At 42.2% G+C, this 16,255-nt stretch overlaps 1 protein-coding gene across 2 annotated transcripts in view; it reads right to left on the bottom strand.

The window, feature by feature from the left end:
• Nucleotides 1–16,255, bottom strand: part of csmd3b (CUB and Sushi multiple domains 3b) — a 331,521-nt gene that overhangs the window by 150,379 nt on the left and 164,887 nt on the right. For both annotated transcript variants that reach the window (XM_077507458.1, XM_077507460.1), the window contains exon 8: nt 6,922–7,119. In XM_077507458.1, coding sequence (XP_077363584.1) covers nt 6,922–7,119 — 198 coding nt within the window. The remainder of the gene's footprint in view (nt 1–6,921; nt 7,120–16,255) is intronic.

The following is a 16,255-nucleotide window of genomic DNA, read 5'->3' as shown; positions in this document are numbered from 1 at the left end:
AGTTAAACCACACGAGCCGACCCCCCGTCATTGTGGTGAGCGCACATGCCGCAAAAGTGCTCTTTTACAAGCTTGTCGCCACGTGCATCTCCATAAATAAACAAACAAGTGGGTCGTATCAATAAATGAACAGCATTTTAGCGGAAATGTGCTCGCATGCAGCATGCGTTCCAGTGTGATTACACTAAAAAAGACGCTTAATTGGTTGTAGTGTTCACTCAACAGTTGCTACTGTGTAAATATGATTACATGTGTTTATTGGCAAAATGTGTTTGTCTCAGATTATTGATGTCCATCCAGCATGTCTGCTTTTTAAAACAAATTGAGTTTTCCAAGCTGCATATTTTTGACTAAATATAAATGCTTTTTGGTAGGAAGCTTTAAGTGATATTTAAATATGAGCTGTGTTTTGCTTTTGTTTTTTTAACACCTCATTACAGCCTTGGGGCTTGTACAAACACGTGTTTACCAAATGCAAACAAGAAAAGCGAAAAAAGACAGCCTTTACATGACAAGCTTTCTTTGGGAGTATAGTTTTGATAAAACAGAAATGTGAAAAACAACTATGCAAAAAAGGGCGTTTGTTTTTGCTAATCAGCTTGCTATATATAGCCAATGTTTGAGGCAGACATGTAGGCTACATGCTATTGGTGCAAGTCATAAGTAGCCTATGTAGAGCATTGGAATGGAGGAAACTGTCAACTTTGGATGGTGCAGATTTTTCAACATTTTTTTCCAACATTTTGTTTGATGAGATTTTAGGTGAACCAGGAGGGTATTTCGGACAAGCATGAGACGAAAGTGAAATGAAAGTAAATGATGAGTGTAGAAAAAATGAGGCAGAGTGGGAGGAGGTAGATCATGAAGAGCAGGTGCCCCAGGATGGAGCCCTGGAGCACACCTGTCGTGACTGGAGAGGGATTCAATGAGACCCTGATTCCTACTTACTAAGCCTGAGCTTAGCAGACATCATTTTGTTGTTAAGATGGCACTTTTTCGGGAAAAAAAAAAAAAAAAAGAATTTTGTGAACCGTGAACAGCAAATAGGCACATTCACTGTGTAACTTTAACACGACATTAAAATTAATGAAAAAGCTACTTAAACATGACCTGTTTAGTATTTAAAGGTTTTTCAATGACCTTTCTATATTCATTATTACTTAATGAGGGAATTAATTTAAAGGTCCAAACAAACTGCAGGTCCGACAGATATGTTCGACTTCCAAGGCCCAACATAATTACGAAATACAGAGGGCTTAATCTTATCCGTATCCCTCCTCCGATTGTTAAGACAGCAACCGCCGTGCCGGTAATGAGAGACGAGAACATTAGAGGGAATGAGCTAAGAAATAAAATATGTGGAGAAGTGGATTGCCAGTATGTGTGGGATGAGAACCGTGTGTGTGTGTGTGTGTGTGTGTGTGTGTGTGTGCGTGTGCGCGTGTCGTGGTTGTGGAGTAGGAAGCAGTGAACAGGTCTGCAGGAGAGAGATAAGACCACTTCAAGTGTCACTACAAGACACTACATTGATCTGCGGGAGACGAGGCAAGAAGACGGAGAGGAGGGGCAGGGGGGTAGGACGGGAGTGTGATTAGTGTGAATAATGGACTCCTAAACACAATTCCGCATGCACTTAAATTGTTCTTATAAATGAACTCGGCTCGCTATCTACCTGCCACATAAATAAAACCATTTGCAAAAACCTCGCAGGGGCGCAAAGGAGTTCAGAATGCCATATTGTTTACGCCAAGGGTATACAGCATGACAGGTAAAGTGACTTAAAATAGAAGAATTAGCTGTTGTTATTGCCATATTTCTACAAATTGCGGCTGCCAAAGTGCTTATTAAGTGGGAGGCCTTTATTAATATTCAACAATGGGAACAGGATATTACAATTTATGTCGCGTTAAACAGGAATTGAAAATCAGATAAAAAGGACTATTACGGAGAAAGGCTGTAAAACGGAAAGAACGGAGACTGAGGGGAGATAATATATTAAAAAGCTCGTCAAAATATAACAGACACAAGTCAGAAGGTAGCAAGGTACATACACATTTGATACATTACTTTTTTTTTTTTCCCCTAACATAAGAAACACCAAGCAAGAATATATGACATTAGGCAGAATACTGTGTGCAATATTGAATGAATGTTTTTACTCTTTCATTCATCTAAGTGACTTTTTATATGTTGCGGTTTTGGTTAGCATATGGGCTTTGCTTTTGACTATTTCATCTCCATCTGTGAACATTACCTTCTATGAAATGGAGTTGTTAAATTGTTTCATCTACCTGTGTATGTACAGTATTTGTGTGGGTGCGTGGACTCCACATGTCTGGGTGGCGGGTCTTGTGTGTTCGTCTCCTCCAGCTGCTTGGCTCAGCAGAGCTTCACATCCACAAGGAGTCATTAGCAAGGCAATAATTAAACCTGGAAGACCACTGAGGAGCTTGTGCAAACCAAACAGGGTCAGCCCTGAGTGGTAGGATGGAAAAACATGTCCTCCAGGAATCTATAAAAGACTGTCTTGGATATTCGTGTGGGAACGTTGGGAGATATTTGGGAGTAAAATGTGACAACGCTTTTGTCACTATATTGTATGGAATATGGTTCGAGAATTACATCAATCAGAGTTTGCAGCAGAAATTAGCTTGTTTTGAGGGGGCGAATGACGAATATGGATTTTGTTACCATGACAACCAGGGGTGGTGATAGCCTAGTCAAAAAAAAACAAAAAAAAAAACGTCAAATTGTATTTTTCACTCAAGGCGGTGCCACTGAATCACTTGGTGGCATTTGTCAATTTGTTATCTCTGCTATTTGTAAACAAGCAATTTAAGTCAATTTTCCATATGTCCCCTTTAATGCTGATTGTTAACTCTAAATTTCCACACAATGGCATTGATTTTCCTTCTCATCCAACTGCCCATCTAAGCACCTACTGTATTTCTTTATTTTGTGTATTCAAGCACCAAGTGCAGATGACTGCATGCCTTTTACAGCCACAGACATAAAAAAAGACAAAAGAAAATAGTGATGTAAGATAAAAAACTTTGTTTCAGAATAAGAGAAAAAAGAAAAGAAAAGAGGTAACCCCTACACATTCCCCCAACAAGTTTAATTCAGGATAGTAACCTTTTAAAGTAAAGGCGTAAAAACTATCGAAGAAGCAGCAGGTTGGGAGTGTCCGTTTGATGAACAGGTTGTGTGAAAGGAATCCAGCTGCCGCACATCATCTCATTAGCACCCGCCGCCATGGCAACCCGCATCAGCTGCCAAAACCAGAGCCGGGACTTTACAGAGCAGCCGGCCGGCCTTTGTGTACTGTAGAAAGTGACTAATGAGAAGCATTGGAGTCCTATAGCAGACATTAAGAGTATAATAGTGACTGATTCTAATGAGCTCAGCCAAACATTTATTACAGATATGGTGCATTTGGGGACAACCATTTGAAGGCTGTAGTTATGAAGCAACTTTCACGGCAAGGGATTTTTTTTTAGTACAAATAGAAGAAGTGTTAGAAGTGCAAATACAGTATGTGTATCTGATGTTAAAAAGAATGATGAAAATGAAAGACATACTCATGTTCATTATTTAGCTTTAAGGTTGTTGGTTTTTTTTTCTTTTCTTTCCCCGGTAGTGTAGGACGGCCACACAAAAGGGTATGTAATTACCTATTGATGTCACAAGATGACCTCAAAGCACTTTTTTTCGATTAGACAAGCCTATAGTCTCACTTCAACTTAGTTCCTTAGCACCAAAGTGTCAAAAATTGCTCAACAAAACAACGTCTATGTCTATTTGAATGAATTAAAATAAAATTGATGTCAGTCCATCAAAACTGAAATAAGACATACCCTTCTTGATCCATGTCAAGATCTCAAATACTGTCAAAAAATATATCAACTTTCAACAGGATCCAAATAAAAGAGTGATCCGTGCTCCATTCACACACACAAAGAAAAAAAAAACATTCGAAAAAGGATTATCCGAGTTGCACCGGTCATAACTTGAATTTAGTGTATGACAAACTTTTGAAAAGAGGCTGCAGCCTGCTGCCCGGCGTTCACTGCGGTAGCTTAACCCCTCTTAGCCTCGCTGACAAGAGTGACAGAGACATTACTAATCCGCCAATGACAAGTGGCTTTTCCAGCCTCCCAGCACACCCCCCCTTCCTATTCCATCGCCATTCAGAGTGACTTGACATCACTGAAAAATATGTCGGAATACTAATGCTAATCATGAGTTGGGTGAATTTCAGAACTGAGTTAACTTGTCTTCGAAACAACATTAAATGAATATTAACTTGAAGTTAGTCAAGCAAAAGAGAATTATTGTCCCATGGGATTGTAACTTGTAAGGCACAAAAAACATCTCAAGGACCCAAGCACAAATCTAAACAGGAAGTCATCCAAGTAGCAAATTAAAAGGCTCGTCACACCCGTTGCTCTAAACTGTCCAAGTGAATTTGAGTGTGATTTGTTGTTTGTCTGTTTGTGAATTGTAATCAGTCCTGAGTGCAGCCCGCCTTTCGCCCTAAATCAGCCGTGACCCTAATGAGGACAAGCGCAATAGAAAACAGATGGATAAATAAAAGTGAATGTTCCTCATTAGACCAAACCCTGAATGAACCCCTTTTACCCTCATCAGCAACAACTAGGTTTCTTCATTTACAAAAGGAAAGACTGCCTGTGTATTAAACACGAAATGCTGCTCTTTGTACTTGTTTCTCAAGTTCAAGCGGTTTTGCCACCAGCGACGTCTCTGGCACGGCTTCCATTTTGGTTTCTTTGATCATCTTGGTACCCCCCCCCGCCATGAGCTGCAACTCCACTGGACCCCCCGCTATCTCCGTGAAACCGCCGAGACTCGCACCGCGTCTCCGTGATTGACGCCCACTGTGTTCTTCGGATGAATGCGAGCAATTAATGGACTCATTTTGAGGATAGGTGGGGCTTGGGGGGGATGTTATAATCCAGAGCATGAATCGGTTTCACGCTGCGATTCTTTCACGAAAACCATGTTTGAGTCGCGCTTGTGTCGAGGGGCTGTCTGGTGACTCATCGCAAGCATTTGGTTTGACGCCTCTCAGTCATCACCAGTCACTTTTAATTACATTCTAATGAGGTTGTGTTTGTGTGCGACAGTCGTTTTGTGTTGGCAAAACTTGGTAGTGAGGTGGCGCAGCGCGAGTCCAGGAAGAGCTGCCTTCTATTTTTTTCTTTTGAGTTGTTTGCAGACACTTGGTGTACAAGGATGATTTCACATATTATAACAACACTGGTCTCCATTTTGGACAAGCTATTTTTATATAATGCTACAGTTTGTAGTAAACAAGCATTATGAGGTTATAGCAAATGTTTTTAGTGAGATCATATAAGGTGGTATGTTGTAGGGTTAGGAATTTGGTTTGAGGATAAGAGGTTAGGATTTGTCTGACACCGTGGTTGGAAAAGGGTGAAGTGACCTCTCCAGGACTGGGGATTAGATCCTGCCCAGGTGGAGGAATTCAAGTCTTCTTCAAAAAGAGGGAAGAATGTTGTGGGAGATCAACAGGCGGATCAGGGCTGCATCTGCAGTGATGCGGCCTGTGTATCGTTCTGTTGTGGTGAAGTAGGAGTTGAGCCGAAAGACAAAGCTCTCAATTTACCAGTTGATCTGCATTCCTACCCTCGCTTATGGCACCAAACTGTGGGTCGCGACCCAAAGACCAGATACAAGCAGCCGAAATGTGTTTCCTGCACAGAGTGTGTGGGCTCTTCTTTTGACATAAGAGAGTGAGAAGCTCGGTCATGTGAGAAGGGTGCAGACTAGAGTACAGCCGCTGCTTCTTTGCATCGAGAGGACCCTGATGAGGTGGCTTAAGGATCCATTTATGGTGCTACCAACATGCATTTCTGGGAACTGTTCCGGGCACGTCTCACTGGGAGGAGGTCCCAGGACGACCCAGCTGACGTCGGACAGACTATGGTTGGACTGGGAATGCCTCGGGATCCGTCTCATGCCTGTTTTCTATGTGTCGCTCCACCAATAAAACTGATACAATGATCAGGATGCACAGAGTTTGCTGATGAGCTGATCATTAGTGTTGGAGGAGGGAGACATCGACAGCAGGCAGGACAGTGGCTCTCGAGGGACAGGGCCCCCTACCAGTAGGTTAAGGTAATTGGTTTGGGAGAGAGTTCGGAGTTGGGGTTAGAGGAGTATAGGATTAGAGGTTAGGGATTGGCAGATGGGTGCAAGGACCTAAGAATTTGGGGATCATGAGGTTACATTTAGGTATTTGGGATTTAGATCAAGGCTGGAGGGTATGAGGGTACAGCTTGGATAAAATGTTAGGGGTTGAGATATGGGATTAAGGGTTAGGATTTGGGGTTCAGGGTTTAGAGATAGGGGTTGAAGTTAGGAGTTAAAAGGTCGGGTTGATGCTGGAATTATTGGTTCAGATTTTAGGACTGGTTAGTTATAGAAATTAGAGTTAGTGATAAGAATGAGGTTTAGGGTTTGTGGGATGGGATTAAGGTTAGGGGTTAAAAGATTAGTGTTGTGGAGTTTGGGGCTAGAGCGTTTGGATTGGATTCAGAAAAAAAGTTAAAAAATAAAAATAAAAAAAAACTTGTATCAAAAGAACACATTGTACCACCTTTGGCAACCAAAGGCATACGCTTACCAAACAAATGGAATTTGGTGGAAATGTGGCTTGTGGCCGACTTGGGAGATATGTAAATACAGCCAAAAACATGGGCAGAATGACTTGTTGTAGCATGATGAACAAAGACCACAAAAACAATCCTCGATCCCCTCGCCCCCTCACACACACATAAAAGGACACACACTCACATGCTTGTGACAGGCTTCCCCCCCCACAATTCATTCAATAAAGCCACAGGAGCACATAGACCAGCATGCGGCGGTGTGTACCTCGGCAGATGGGAGCGGGGAAGTCCCACACGGCCGTGTTCCCTGCATTGAGCACACAGGTGAGCGTGGCGTGGCCGTCCAGAACGTAGCCGGACACGCAGCTGTAACGCACGCTGTCCCCCACGGCAAAGCGCCCGCCGCCGCTTAGCACTGCTTTGGGCGGGACGCCGGGGCTCCCGCAGGACGTACTGTGGAGTTCTGCAGGTAGAGATGACGAGAGAGGAGTTCGGTTTAACTGGGCGGAGCATCACTACAGCTGGTCATAGAAAAGCACAATGTATCCCATCGGGGCGCTTATAGATTTCAATTAGTTGTTGGTTGATGACTGGAATGGAACTCAGAGGTGTGCAGACCTGGTATATGATGTTCCAACTTGACTCCAAAATCCATAGCAAATTCTGGCCTTTTTTTCTGAAAATAATGGTCCTGGTCCCGTTTCGGTAACAACTTAAACAACTACCTATCCCACATTCAATCATTTGCAGTCTGAGACCAAGAATTTTACAATTCAAGCAGATCAAGTGTATCCTGGTGCTATAGAACAAAATTACAATGCTATGGAGCAAGTTATCTTGATTATTCCGATGAGCATCATGCATGAGGCCATGTGGGAAGTGAGGCTTTCACACTCTGCCAACTGGAGACAAGGCCCGTGAAGACAAGCAGATGTTTGCCTCCATGTGCCGCCGTCATGTGCCGGCGTCTCTGCCAGCACAGACCACCGCGTCCTGCGAGAGCATTTGTGTGCTCTCCGGTCGTGGCGGCCAGATGCCAAGAAATGTTATTCAAGTTTTTGGATTCAGACGCAGAGGAAGGCGCAGTCGCTGGGACGGAACTGACTCGTCTTCCACCGACTTGACAAGTTTTTCAGCTCTGTCAAGGTGCAGGATATGTTGAAAGCAAATGGTCTCCTGAGAGCAGGCACCATTATGAAAAGCAGAATCCCTCGGCGCAAGTCAAAGATGTCAGATGTCATCAAGATGGGAAAATGGAGAAGGGAGGGAAAAGGAGGTCTAAAATGGTTGCCAGATAAACAACGAGAGGTTGTGAAGTGCAGGCTGAATTTTAAACTGTTTTATGGTGAGTCATCGAACTTTGCTGCCTTCCTATGTCCACATACAATGATTAAAACTTAATTGTTTACAAAATTTAGCCTCACCAATCTCACACATATTTGCTAGATCAAAATCTCTGGGGCGTCCATCTTTGACGTAACCCTGGTCAGGGCCTACGTGACACTAAAAAGGCTGAATCAAGCTAAGCTGCAACTCAAACTCAAAATGTATCCAAGTCAGGCGTACATTATCAGCTGGAGTCATGCTGCGTTTAAACTTAATGAAGTTTCTCCCTCAAGATGCTTTTACTGGTGCATATGTTGCTGGCAGATGTGTACTGTATACACATTTACTGTATATGTGCACCAGAGAGCGAGTGGGAAAGGGAGGGAGGACGCTACGAGCCATAAAACAGGAGGCTGATGGGAGATCGGGGACCAGCTCTGCTCTTACAGTTTCAGCGTGATTGATACAACGATGAAAGTGTGCAGACAGATAGGATTTAGGGAGGCTGGGCGGTGTGGGTTGTGAGTGGGGGATAGTGGGGTGATGATTGAAGGGGCGACTGGGAAGGAGACAGATGGGTTCTGTTGGGGAAAGAAAAGAGGATACTTGGTGATATCTGAAGCTTTTGTTTGTAATTTTAGCATTAGCCTTCCTAGTCCACAGAAGAGGAATTTTGATTCGAAATCAAGTGAGTAAATTACTCTGAAACAAATTTACCTCCAAAGTTAGTACCCTAATTAAATTGAAAAAAAAAGAGTTTCATCTATTCTAAAGCAGACTTGTTGCTTTAAATGAATGCACGTTTTGTTCTTTATTATTAATGTGTATGTTAATGGTTAATTAATATGTAACTGATATTTAATTACATGGTAAAATGAAGTAATGGACCCCCGCAGAGGAGCTGGTGGGCGGTGACAATTGATCGCCATCTTGCGAATTAACGACTTCTAGATCACTCATTAAACTCAGACGCCTCGCTATTGTTGCCGTGGCGATGATCGTCACTCGCCCAAGACGACCCCCCCCCCCCCCCCCCCTTTTTACGAAAAGCTTCCTCGATATGAATAGCATCCATTACTCGACTAATGAGGGCCGCCGCGCTTAAAACTTTTTTGGAAAGGAGAAAACGAGGACGTAATTGACTTAATGGCGGGATAAATTTGCCTCCAAACGAGTCTCGGCTGCAGACAAACCAGTAAAAAAAAAAAAAAAAAAAAAGAAGGAAATGAACATACTTTTATGTACAGTAATTAGTTTGGTTTGAGCTTCTCTGTGGAGTCTTTTCAACGAGAATGCCTTCGCTAAAGACCCCTTGCCGACCCTCTTATCGCAACAAACACATACCTATGCAGGGTCATCCATCATTGTGTCCCCCCCCAGTGATTGGATGTTGGGTTGCAACCTGCTGGCCTATTGATTTTGTACCCAGAGGTGTTGGGTGCCGGGATGCGTGTGGTGGTTTGCCGTCCCATCAGAGACACATTTAATACCACACACGCACAGGAGCCACATTGCTTTCATCACTTTTTCATTCAGGTTTCCATTAAATTACATTCCCTCGTTCCAATCGTTTGATCTCTTTCATTCCAAGTGAACCCTCACTGTTATAGAGGTTCATCTTGCACCAACACGATATATTGTGCTTTTTTTTTTGTTTTTTTTTAATGGTTTATTTTATTTTATTTTATTTTATTTTATTTTTTATTTTATTTATTTTTTTTTGGGGGGGTCACATTTAATTTTATAGGTAGACATAAGAAGAAGAAGAGTGAGAAGAAGAGACAGAGAAGGTCCCCAACTAACCTCCAGTAATAGTAGTAATAGAAAATATGCCCGTGAGTATTGTTTTATACATATTGGCTTTTTTAAAGTAGCAATTGCTTGAAGGTCCATAATTACTGTCAAATATATGCCATGGTTAGTGCATAGGTGTGCCTTAGACTGCCCACAATAAAAGGCCATTCTGAAAGGTGCAATTTGTTTTATTGGGGGGGGGCTGGGATTGATTAACTGAAATTGTAATTGAAGTTCCATTAATTGCACAGCCCTAACAAAAAATGTTACATGCTTATTAGCACTGGTTAACTCTGTCTAGCTCGACTGTATATTGCAGACTTTATACTTTGATGTGAAATATCATTGGGAGGCTAAAAGAAATTAGTGCAGATGTCAAACACCCACAAACAGCGCATAAAACAATGCTCACATGTATATACTGTATTGTGTCTGCTATGTTTGGAAAAACTGCTATTACTGTTGAGGATGACTACTAGTTATACAGCACTTCCTTCTTGATGTTAATTGGGGTCCATGTCTTCCGGCAGACCTTAGTACTGCCCACCAAGTGGTGGCACACAGTGGTACTGCACTTATGCAGTTCTAAATTCAGACTTGCTTGTATATTGTAAAACCCCGTAAAATAATCGCTTACAAATCCACGACGTAGCGGCTGCTCACAACTTCACATTGTAAAAGTAAAGCTGTCTTTGATCTGCCCGCGCGAGTTTGCGGACTTTTCATAGTTCCGAAGGAACGACGCTTTATTCGGCTGCCAGCAGCCACGCCAGACTCTCTCTCTGGTTTACTGCCACGCGCCCTCAATTATTTATCCTCACCTTTTCTTCCTCCCTAATTACTCGCTCCGTCTTTCCATCTCTGTCTCACTCTTCCTCACCCCTTACGCCCCCTCCCCGCACCCCCTCTGGTCCGCTATAACCATCATTCGGGTCTCAGTCGCTTCATTACAAGCTGCTGCTTTTATGGCCCATCTGTAGGCTGATCTGCATTCGTCACACGCACGATACGGAGCGGCCGGGCTACAGTCATCGAACCCCCATCGCACATACTCAGGCAAGCGTTTACCTGGACTTTTATTTCTCCCTAGATAAGCAATTACACTTACGGGTAAGAAAAAATAAAGGAACGATGGAAAAAAAAGTAAGAATGGTGCCCATGCTTTTCGCAGGTTTTAGTGAGATGGATGACAACGGGAAAAAAAGCTAAAGCGATTCAATGACTTGGTAAGTTTTTGCACCTCCGTCAGCACCATCTTGGATTAAAGAGGAGTCAACTTTGCATTTTTTTTCCCTCTACAGAACAGATGTGTGTAGAAAAAGCTCAACGAAGGCATGAAAGATCCATTTAACGTGTGACGGATGAATCCAGCAGAAAATCCATTTGAAAGCATTTTCTAAAAAAAAAAATAAAAAATTATCAGATTTGGAGGGATATTCAAATGAGGCGCGTTCATCTTCTCACCTGTTCTTTGACTCAATCTTCTTACAAGAAAAAAATTTTTTGGTCCGTTAGGTTCATAAATTGCTTAAGTTCACTCCTATTTAATATCATTTGTCAAAATGTATTACTACAAGCAGGTAAATCCAACTTTCATTTGATTAAATAAGTGCAGTCTCACTGGATTTATATTGGAGCTCTTCAAAAGTAGTGCCCATATTTGGTCATTAGTCGTTTGACTATTCAATGGTCTATACCAGTGTTTCCTAATGGAAAAACAGCCAGTGTGCAGTGTATACTTATTGTATATATGAATAAAGTCAAATTACAGCTATTAAAAGCTAAACAGGTGAGAACATGGCAAACTGTTCACTTTGGACATTTTCACTTAGGGGTCTACTCACTTTTGTTGCCAGGGGTTTAGATATTAATGGCTGTATTTTGAGTTGTTTTAAAATAAAATAAGAAAACAGCAAATATTTGGAGTCAAACTGTTAAAATAGTGAATGCAATGCCACAAAAAATCTTGGAGCTCTGTATTTCTTTAAAAAAGTTATATGTAACTTCTTCCCTTTTTTTTTTTTTTTTGCAGCCTTGTCAAAGGTTTAAGGCTCATCCTCCAAGGCCCTCAGAGAACTTCAATATATTCACAATTCACTCACACATTTCCACTCCAGAGGCCTGTCCCCCCGTCCTCCCCCAAGAACCTTCACTGTCTTCTCATCCCACCATGCATCAAGTTCAAAGTACTCCTTCTGACTTTCAAAGTCTCGCACAACCACCTGGCCCCTTCCTACTGCTCCAACCTGCCCCGTCACTTGAGATGTACGGATACATTACAGTAATATACAGAACTATGGATTGTCTTTATGGCTCATAGGCGTGCGGAAGGTACAAGTTTCCGTATGGAAATTTGAAGTGACAGGAAGATTCTCTTCCTGCTCTGTAGACAAATGCAATGCAGCTCAGTCTCTGGTAAGCAGACATCCAAGCTGCTTTTAGAGTGACTTATTACATACAGTATTTAATCAAATGTAAGCCATCCACCATCCAACATCAATAGCAAAAGTAGTTTGTAGAAAACAACGAAAATGTGTTATGTTTTGCTGCATGCTTTGAACGAGGTAAAGTGCGGCGCCATCTGGTGGACAAACTTAAAAGCCACAATAGGAGACCCTCGTAGTTTGATTCCTACAGAAGAATGCAAATCTATCTCTAAAAAACTATTCAAAATGAATAACTGTATTCTGCTTTCAATATGAAAACTTGTTTTAATGTGGTTTTAATGTGGTTTCAAATGACAATAACTATAGACATTTCTTTTCAGCCACTTTTTTTTTGACATTGTGACAACTTAAAACGATTTAAAAAGTTTAATCACACCTCTTTTGCATCAATATGCATTCATCTAAAAACGATTGAAGCTCATGAAAACTTCAGCAGTCGGCAAAACTTTTTTTTCCTTTCAGAAGATGACATTTAGTGCTTTCAGTGCTAATATTTGTGATATATTAGCACTATTGACAGCGGGAGGACGTCCGTCTGCCTTCACTTTTAATAAAGCATCCGCTGAGCTGTCATTCAGATGTGTGCTCAAAAGCAAATTCTTCTAATGCCCAACAATGACGGCTGAATTCGCACATACACTGACAGGCACACGCACGCACACGCAATGAGATAATGGTATTATTGAATGTGTGGCTTTTAAATGAGAAGATAAACGTGGCGATGAGCCAGCCGCTGTTTGAAAATAATGTGACAAATTCTACACATAAAAGCCTTCGCATGGTAAAATTAAGCAGTTTAAAGATGATCACGCTGGGAAAACGTTTAACAAAAGGATGACGAATGGGGGAAGTAAACAATTGGACAGAGTAACTTCCTTAAATCCCTTATGAGATCTGTTTTATAAGCAATTTCGGCAGTGTAGAATGATGATATAGACTTAATTTCCCAGTGAGTATACTGCATATACGCATTTATTTATTTATTTTTAAATTAGCCTAAAATGGCTGGCAAAGCGACACGAAAAAAGATGTTCTGTAAATTGACACAAAAAAAAGGGAAAACAACAAATATGTATATGATATTTCTTTTGATGTGTCATTTCATGATAAGTCAGTGGGTCATACTGGTTTCGGAAGGTTTCTATTGGCATGACTCGAGTCGTGCCAATTTGTGCCACAAATTCGTACAATTGTCAGCCTTGCATAAAACGTATGAACTTCTAACAAGGGTGCATGTCCTTGCAAAAGGTGATGCCTTTTTGAGTGTGTTAAAGCCCTTCAAAAGGTATTGGAAAATCAAATCGCCAACATATAAAGTAGGATTTCCCAAGTTAAATACAGTGATACCTCGGCTCACGAACTTAATTGGTTCCCAGAGAGTGTGTGTAAGCCGAAAAGTTCTTCTTCCGAACATTTATTTCCCATAAGAAACCATTAAAATGAGAATAATCCGTTCCCAGGTCCCTATAAAACATAATTTTCTACTAAATAAGCCTTAAAACTACACAAAATATACCTTATTTTATGTATAATAAATGTGCTATTGTATTGTAATTAAAGAAATAAATTATACTGTATAATAAAGTCGTTTTATTTTACTTTGTGATGGTAGTTCTTAAGGATAGTAGCAATGGTAGACTTACTTCATTCGCGAGCGTTTCACCGCGTAGAGTGTTTATGGAACGGTTGTCGCTCATTCGCACTTTCGTGCTCACCGGAGCGGAGGAGGTGTGTCCCTTGGTGAACAAGGAAGTGGAGCACTTTAGCGAGTCAACAAAAAGTGAGCACCGCCAACTACTTTCACCTCTTTCCTGGGACTAAACAGCCGTGGCACGATTTTCTCCTTTTTTGAGGTACGTGATGGCACTTTCGCTTTTTTTAGTGGCGCGAACTCCATTGACTACAATGCAAACGCGCCGCCGAATCGCCGTCCCTCGCTGGTAAGCATTAGGCTTAACACTAGCCTGTGGTGGGGTCTTTTTCGGTCCCATAATAGCAAAAGTACACTCAAAATGTCTATCAAACACAAACCGCGTCCGCACTAAAAGAAAGGGGGTGACGAACTGGGACGCCGTGAGCGTGCGTCAGCTTCTCGTGGCCGCCACCGTGGTGCTGTTCGACCGCGTGGTTTGGTTCGTCCGCCGAAAAGTAGTTCGTCAGCAGAGACTAAATTCTCGCAAATTTAATGTTCGTGAGGCGAAAAGTTCGTGAGCTAAATCGTTCGTCAGCCGAGGTATCACTGTATATAATGCTGCTCAAGGATGATCTGCATCTGATCCAGATCCAACCTGGTTTGAAATGAGAACTTTTTCACATTTGGCATCCCAATATCACAAACATCGAGCCATGTTAGAATATAAAGCGCAAATGTTTTTTGGAAAACCTGCGTTGTCAGCAATTAACTTTCACAAGCGCAACCTTACAAAGACAGTGATGAACATCTCCAATAAAGCAACGATCACGGTCACCTCAGCGCCGGTGTAATTAAACGCAATTACCATTATTTATGGCGGCACCAAAAGCGGAGGGAGGGAAAAGAGGTTGCATCCGACGACATCTGGCAGCCGTGAAGATGCGTTTGTACCCACGCTAGCGTGCTGCTAATGCTCGTGGAGATCAAACATTACAGGACCGGGGGGCGACAGACCGCCAACGTCTCGGGTCTGGGTCTTTATTACACAGCAAATGCACCTTCATCCCCGCAGCAGCCAGGAGTCTGGCTTTATAGTGTTGATGCCTTGATGTTGTATGTGTGCCGTGTGAACGATTAGTCACAGGGTTAGCTGAGATGTTGGTAAGCAACCTCTGGCGATTTTAGCTCCATTCTGGACAACCAGATAAAGACTAGGTTAGTGTTCACGGCACTCTGGCTAAGCTTACTCCAAAAGACCTGCAATAAAAAGCAGGGAGGTTTTTTTTTTACCCCCAGTCAGGTCAACATACTAAGTATTTTCTCATCTTTCAAAGACCTCTGGCCAAGAATAACAATCTGAGTTATACGATTGCATTTTTCCATTACGACTCATTCATTATTAAAGTTTCACAATGTTGTTTTCTGCGCAGAGCATGATTTATGTAATATCAAATAAATGTTCTTTTTATCGCAGGCTATAGTAAAATAGTTGCAGTCCAAAGAAAAATCAATTTGAAACTGCCATTTGAGAATCTCCACAGAATTATACCACCTGTTCCAAAAAGCTGGACATGAATTAAATAATGGCACCTGAGTGACAGCCAATCATCCAATCACATTGCTGCATAACTATGCGGTGACACCTGATTGACTGCCAGGAACGGGTCGATCGTTTTGGAGACGGCGGCGCCGTCCGCCGCTATTAGCTCATTTGCGGCGAGCCAGATTCTCTGTTGCCGAGACGTCAGCCCAACATGCCGACTTCCATTTGATTTCCCACCCCTTGTGCGTCTAAGTGAATGAGCACATAATGACAGCCGTCCGACCGCTCACACGGCCGTGCGAGAAGGCCCAATTAGAGGCCCTTCACCTCCACTTTGCTGCTCCGCATGTGTGCAATGAGCCCGTGTGTGTGTGTAGACAAGACCATGTGAGTGCTTCCCGCTCCATGCCGGGGTGATCAATAAAGCTATCAATACGTCTCACAAACATACCGTTGTTGTAAGAGGAGCCACATTTACAATAGTGAATCCGCAAAATGATCAAAGTTGGTCACCATGCTATGCCAACACTTGACAGCATAGGCACCAATCTAGGCAATTTGGCGCAAACCATCTGTCAAAGATACCTGCCACGGACTGGGGTTCATTTGGGCAAATTCCACAACTACATGTACTAGTGATGAAATGGAAATTTAGGTGACAAATGTATGCTATTAGTACCAGCAATGACATATTGAAATTATACTAGCTAACATCTAGCCCCTTGAGTCGTACTAGCAGTGTGCAGAAATGCAAAAATTGCCTTTTCATGCTGCACTTAGAGTGCATCACAACACCGAACCCATTCATCGTGTATGCACAGTGGTGCGTAAATTTAAATTCGGGAGTTGTGTGGCT

This window comes from Festucalex cinctus, chromosome 19 (genome assembly GCF_051991245.1).
Source record: "Festucalex cinctus isolate MCC-2025b chromosome 19, RoL_Fcin_1.0, whole genome shotgun sequence".
In the NCBI taxonomy this organism is placed as follows: domain Eukaryota; kingdom Metazoa; phylum Chordata; class Actinopteri; order Syngnathiformes; family Syngnathidae; genus Festucalex; species Festucalex cinctus.
The sequence above is the reverse complement of the archived record's forward strand: the minus strand, read 5'-3'. Positions and strand labels throughout refer to the sequence as shown.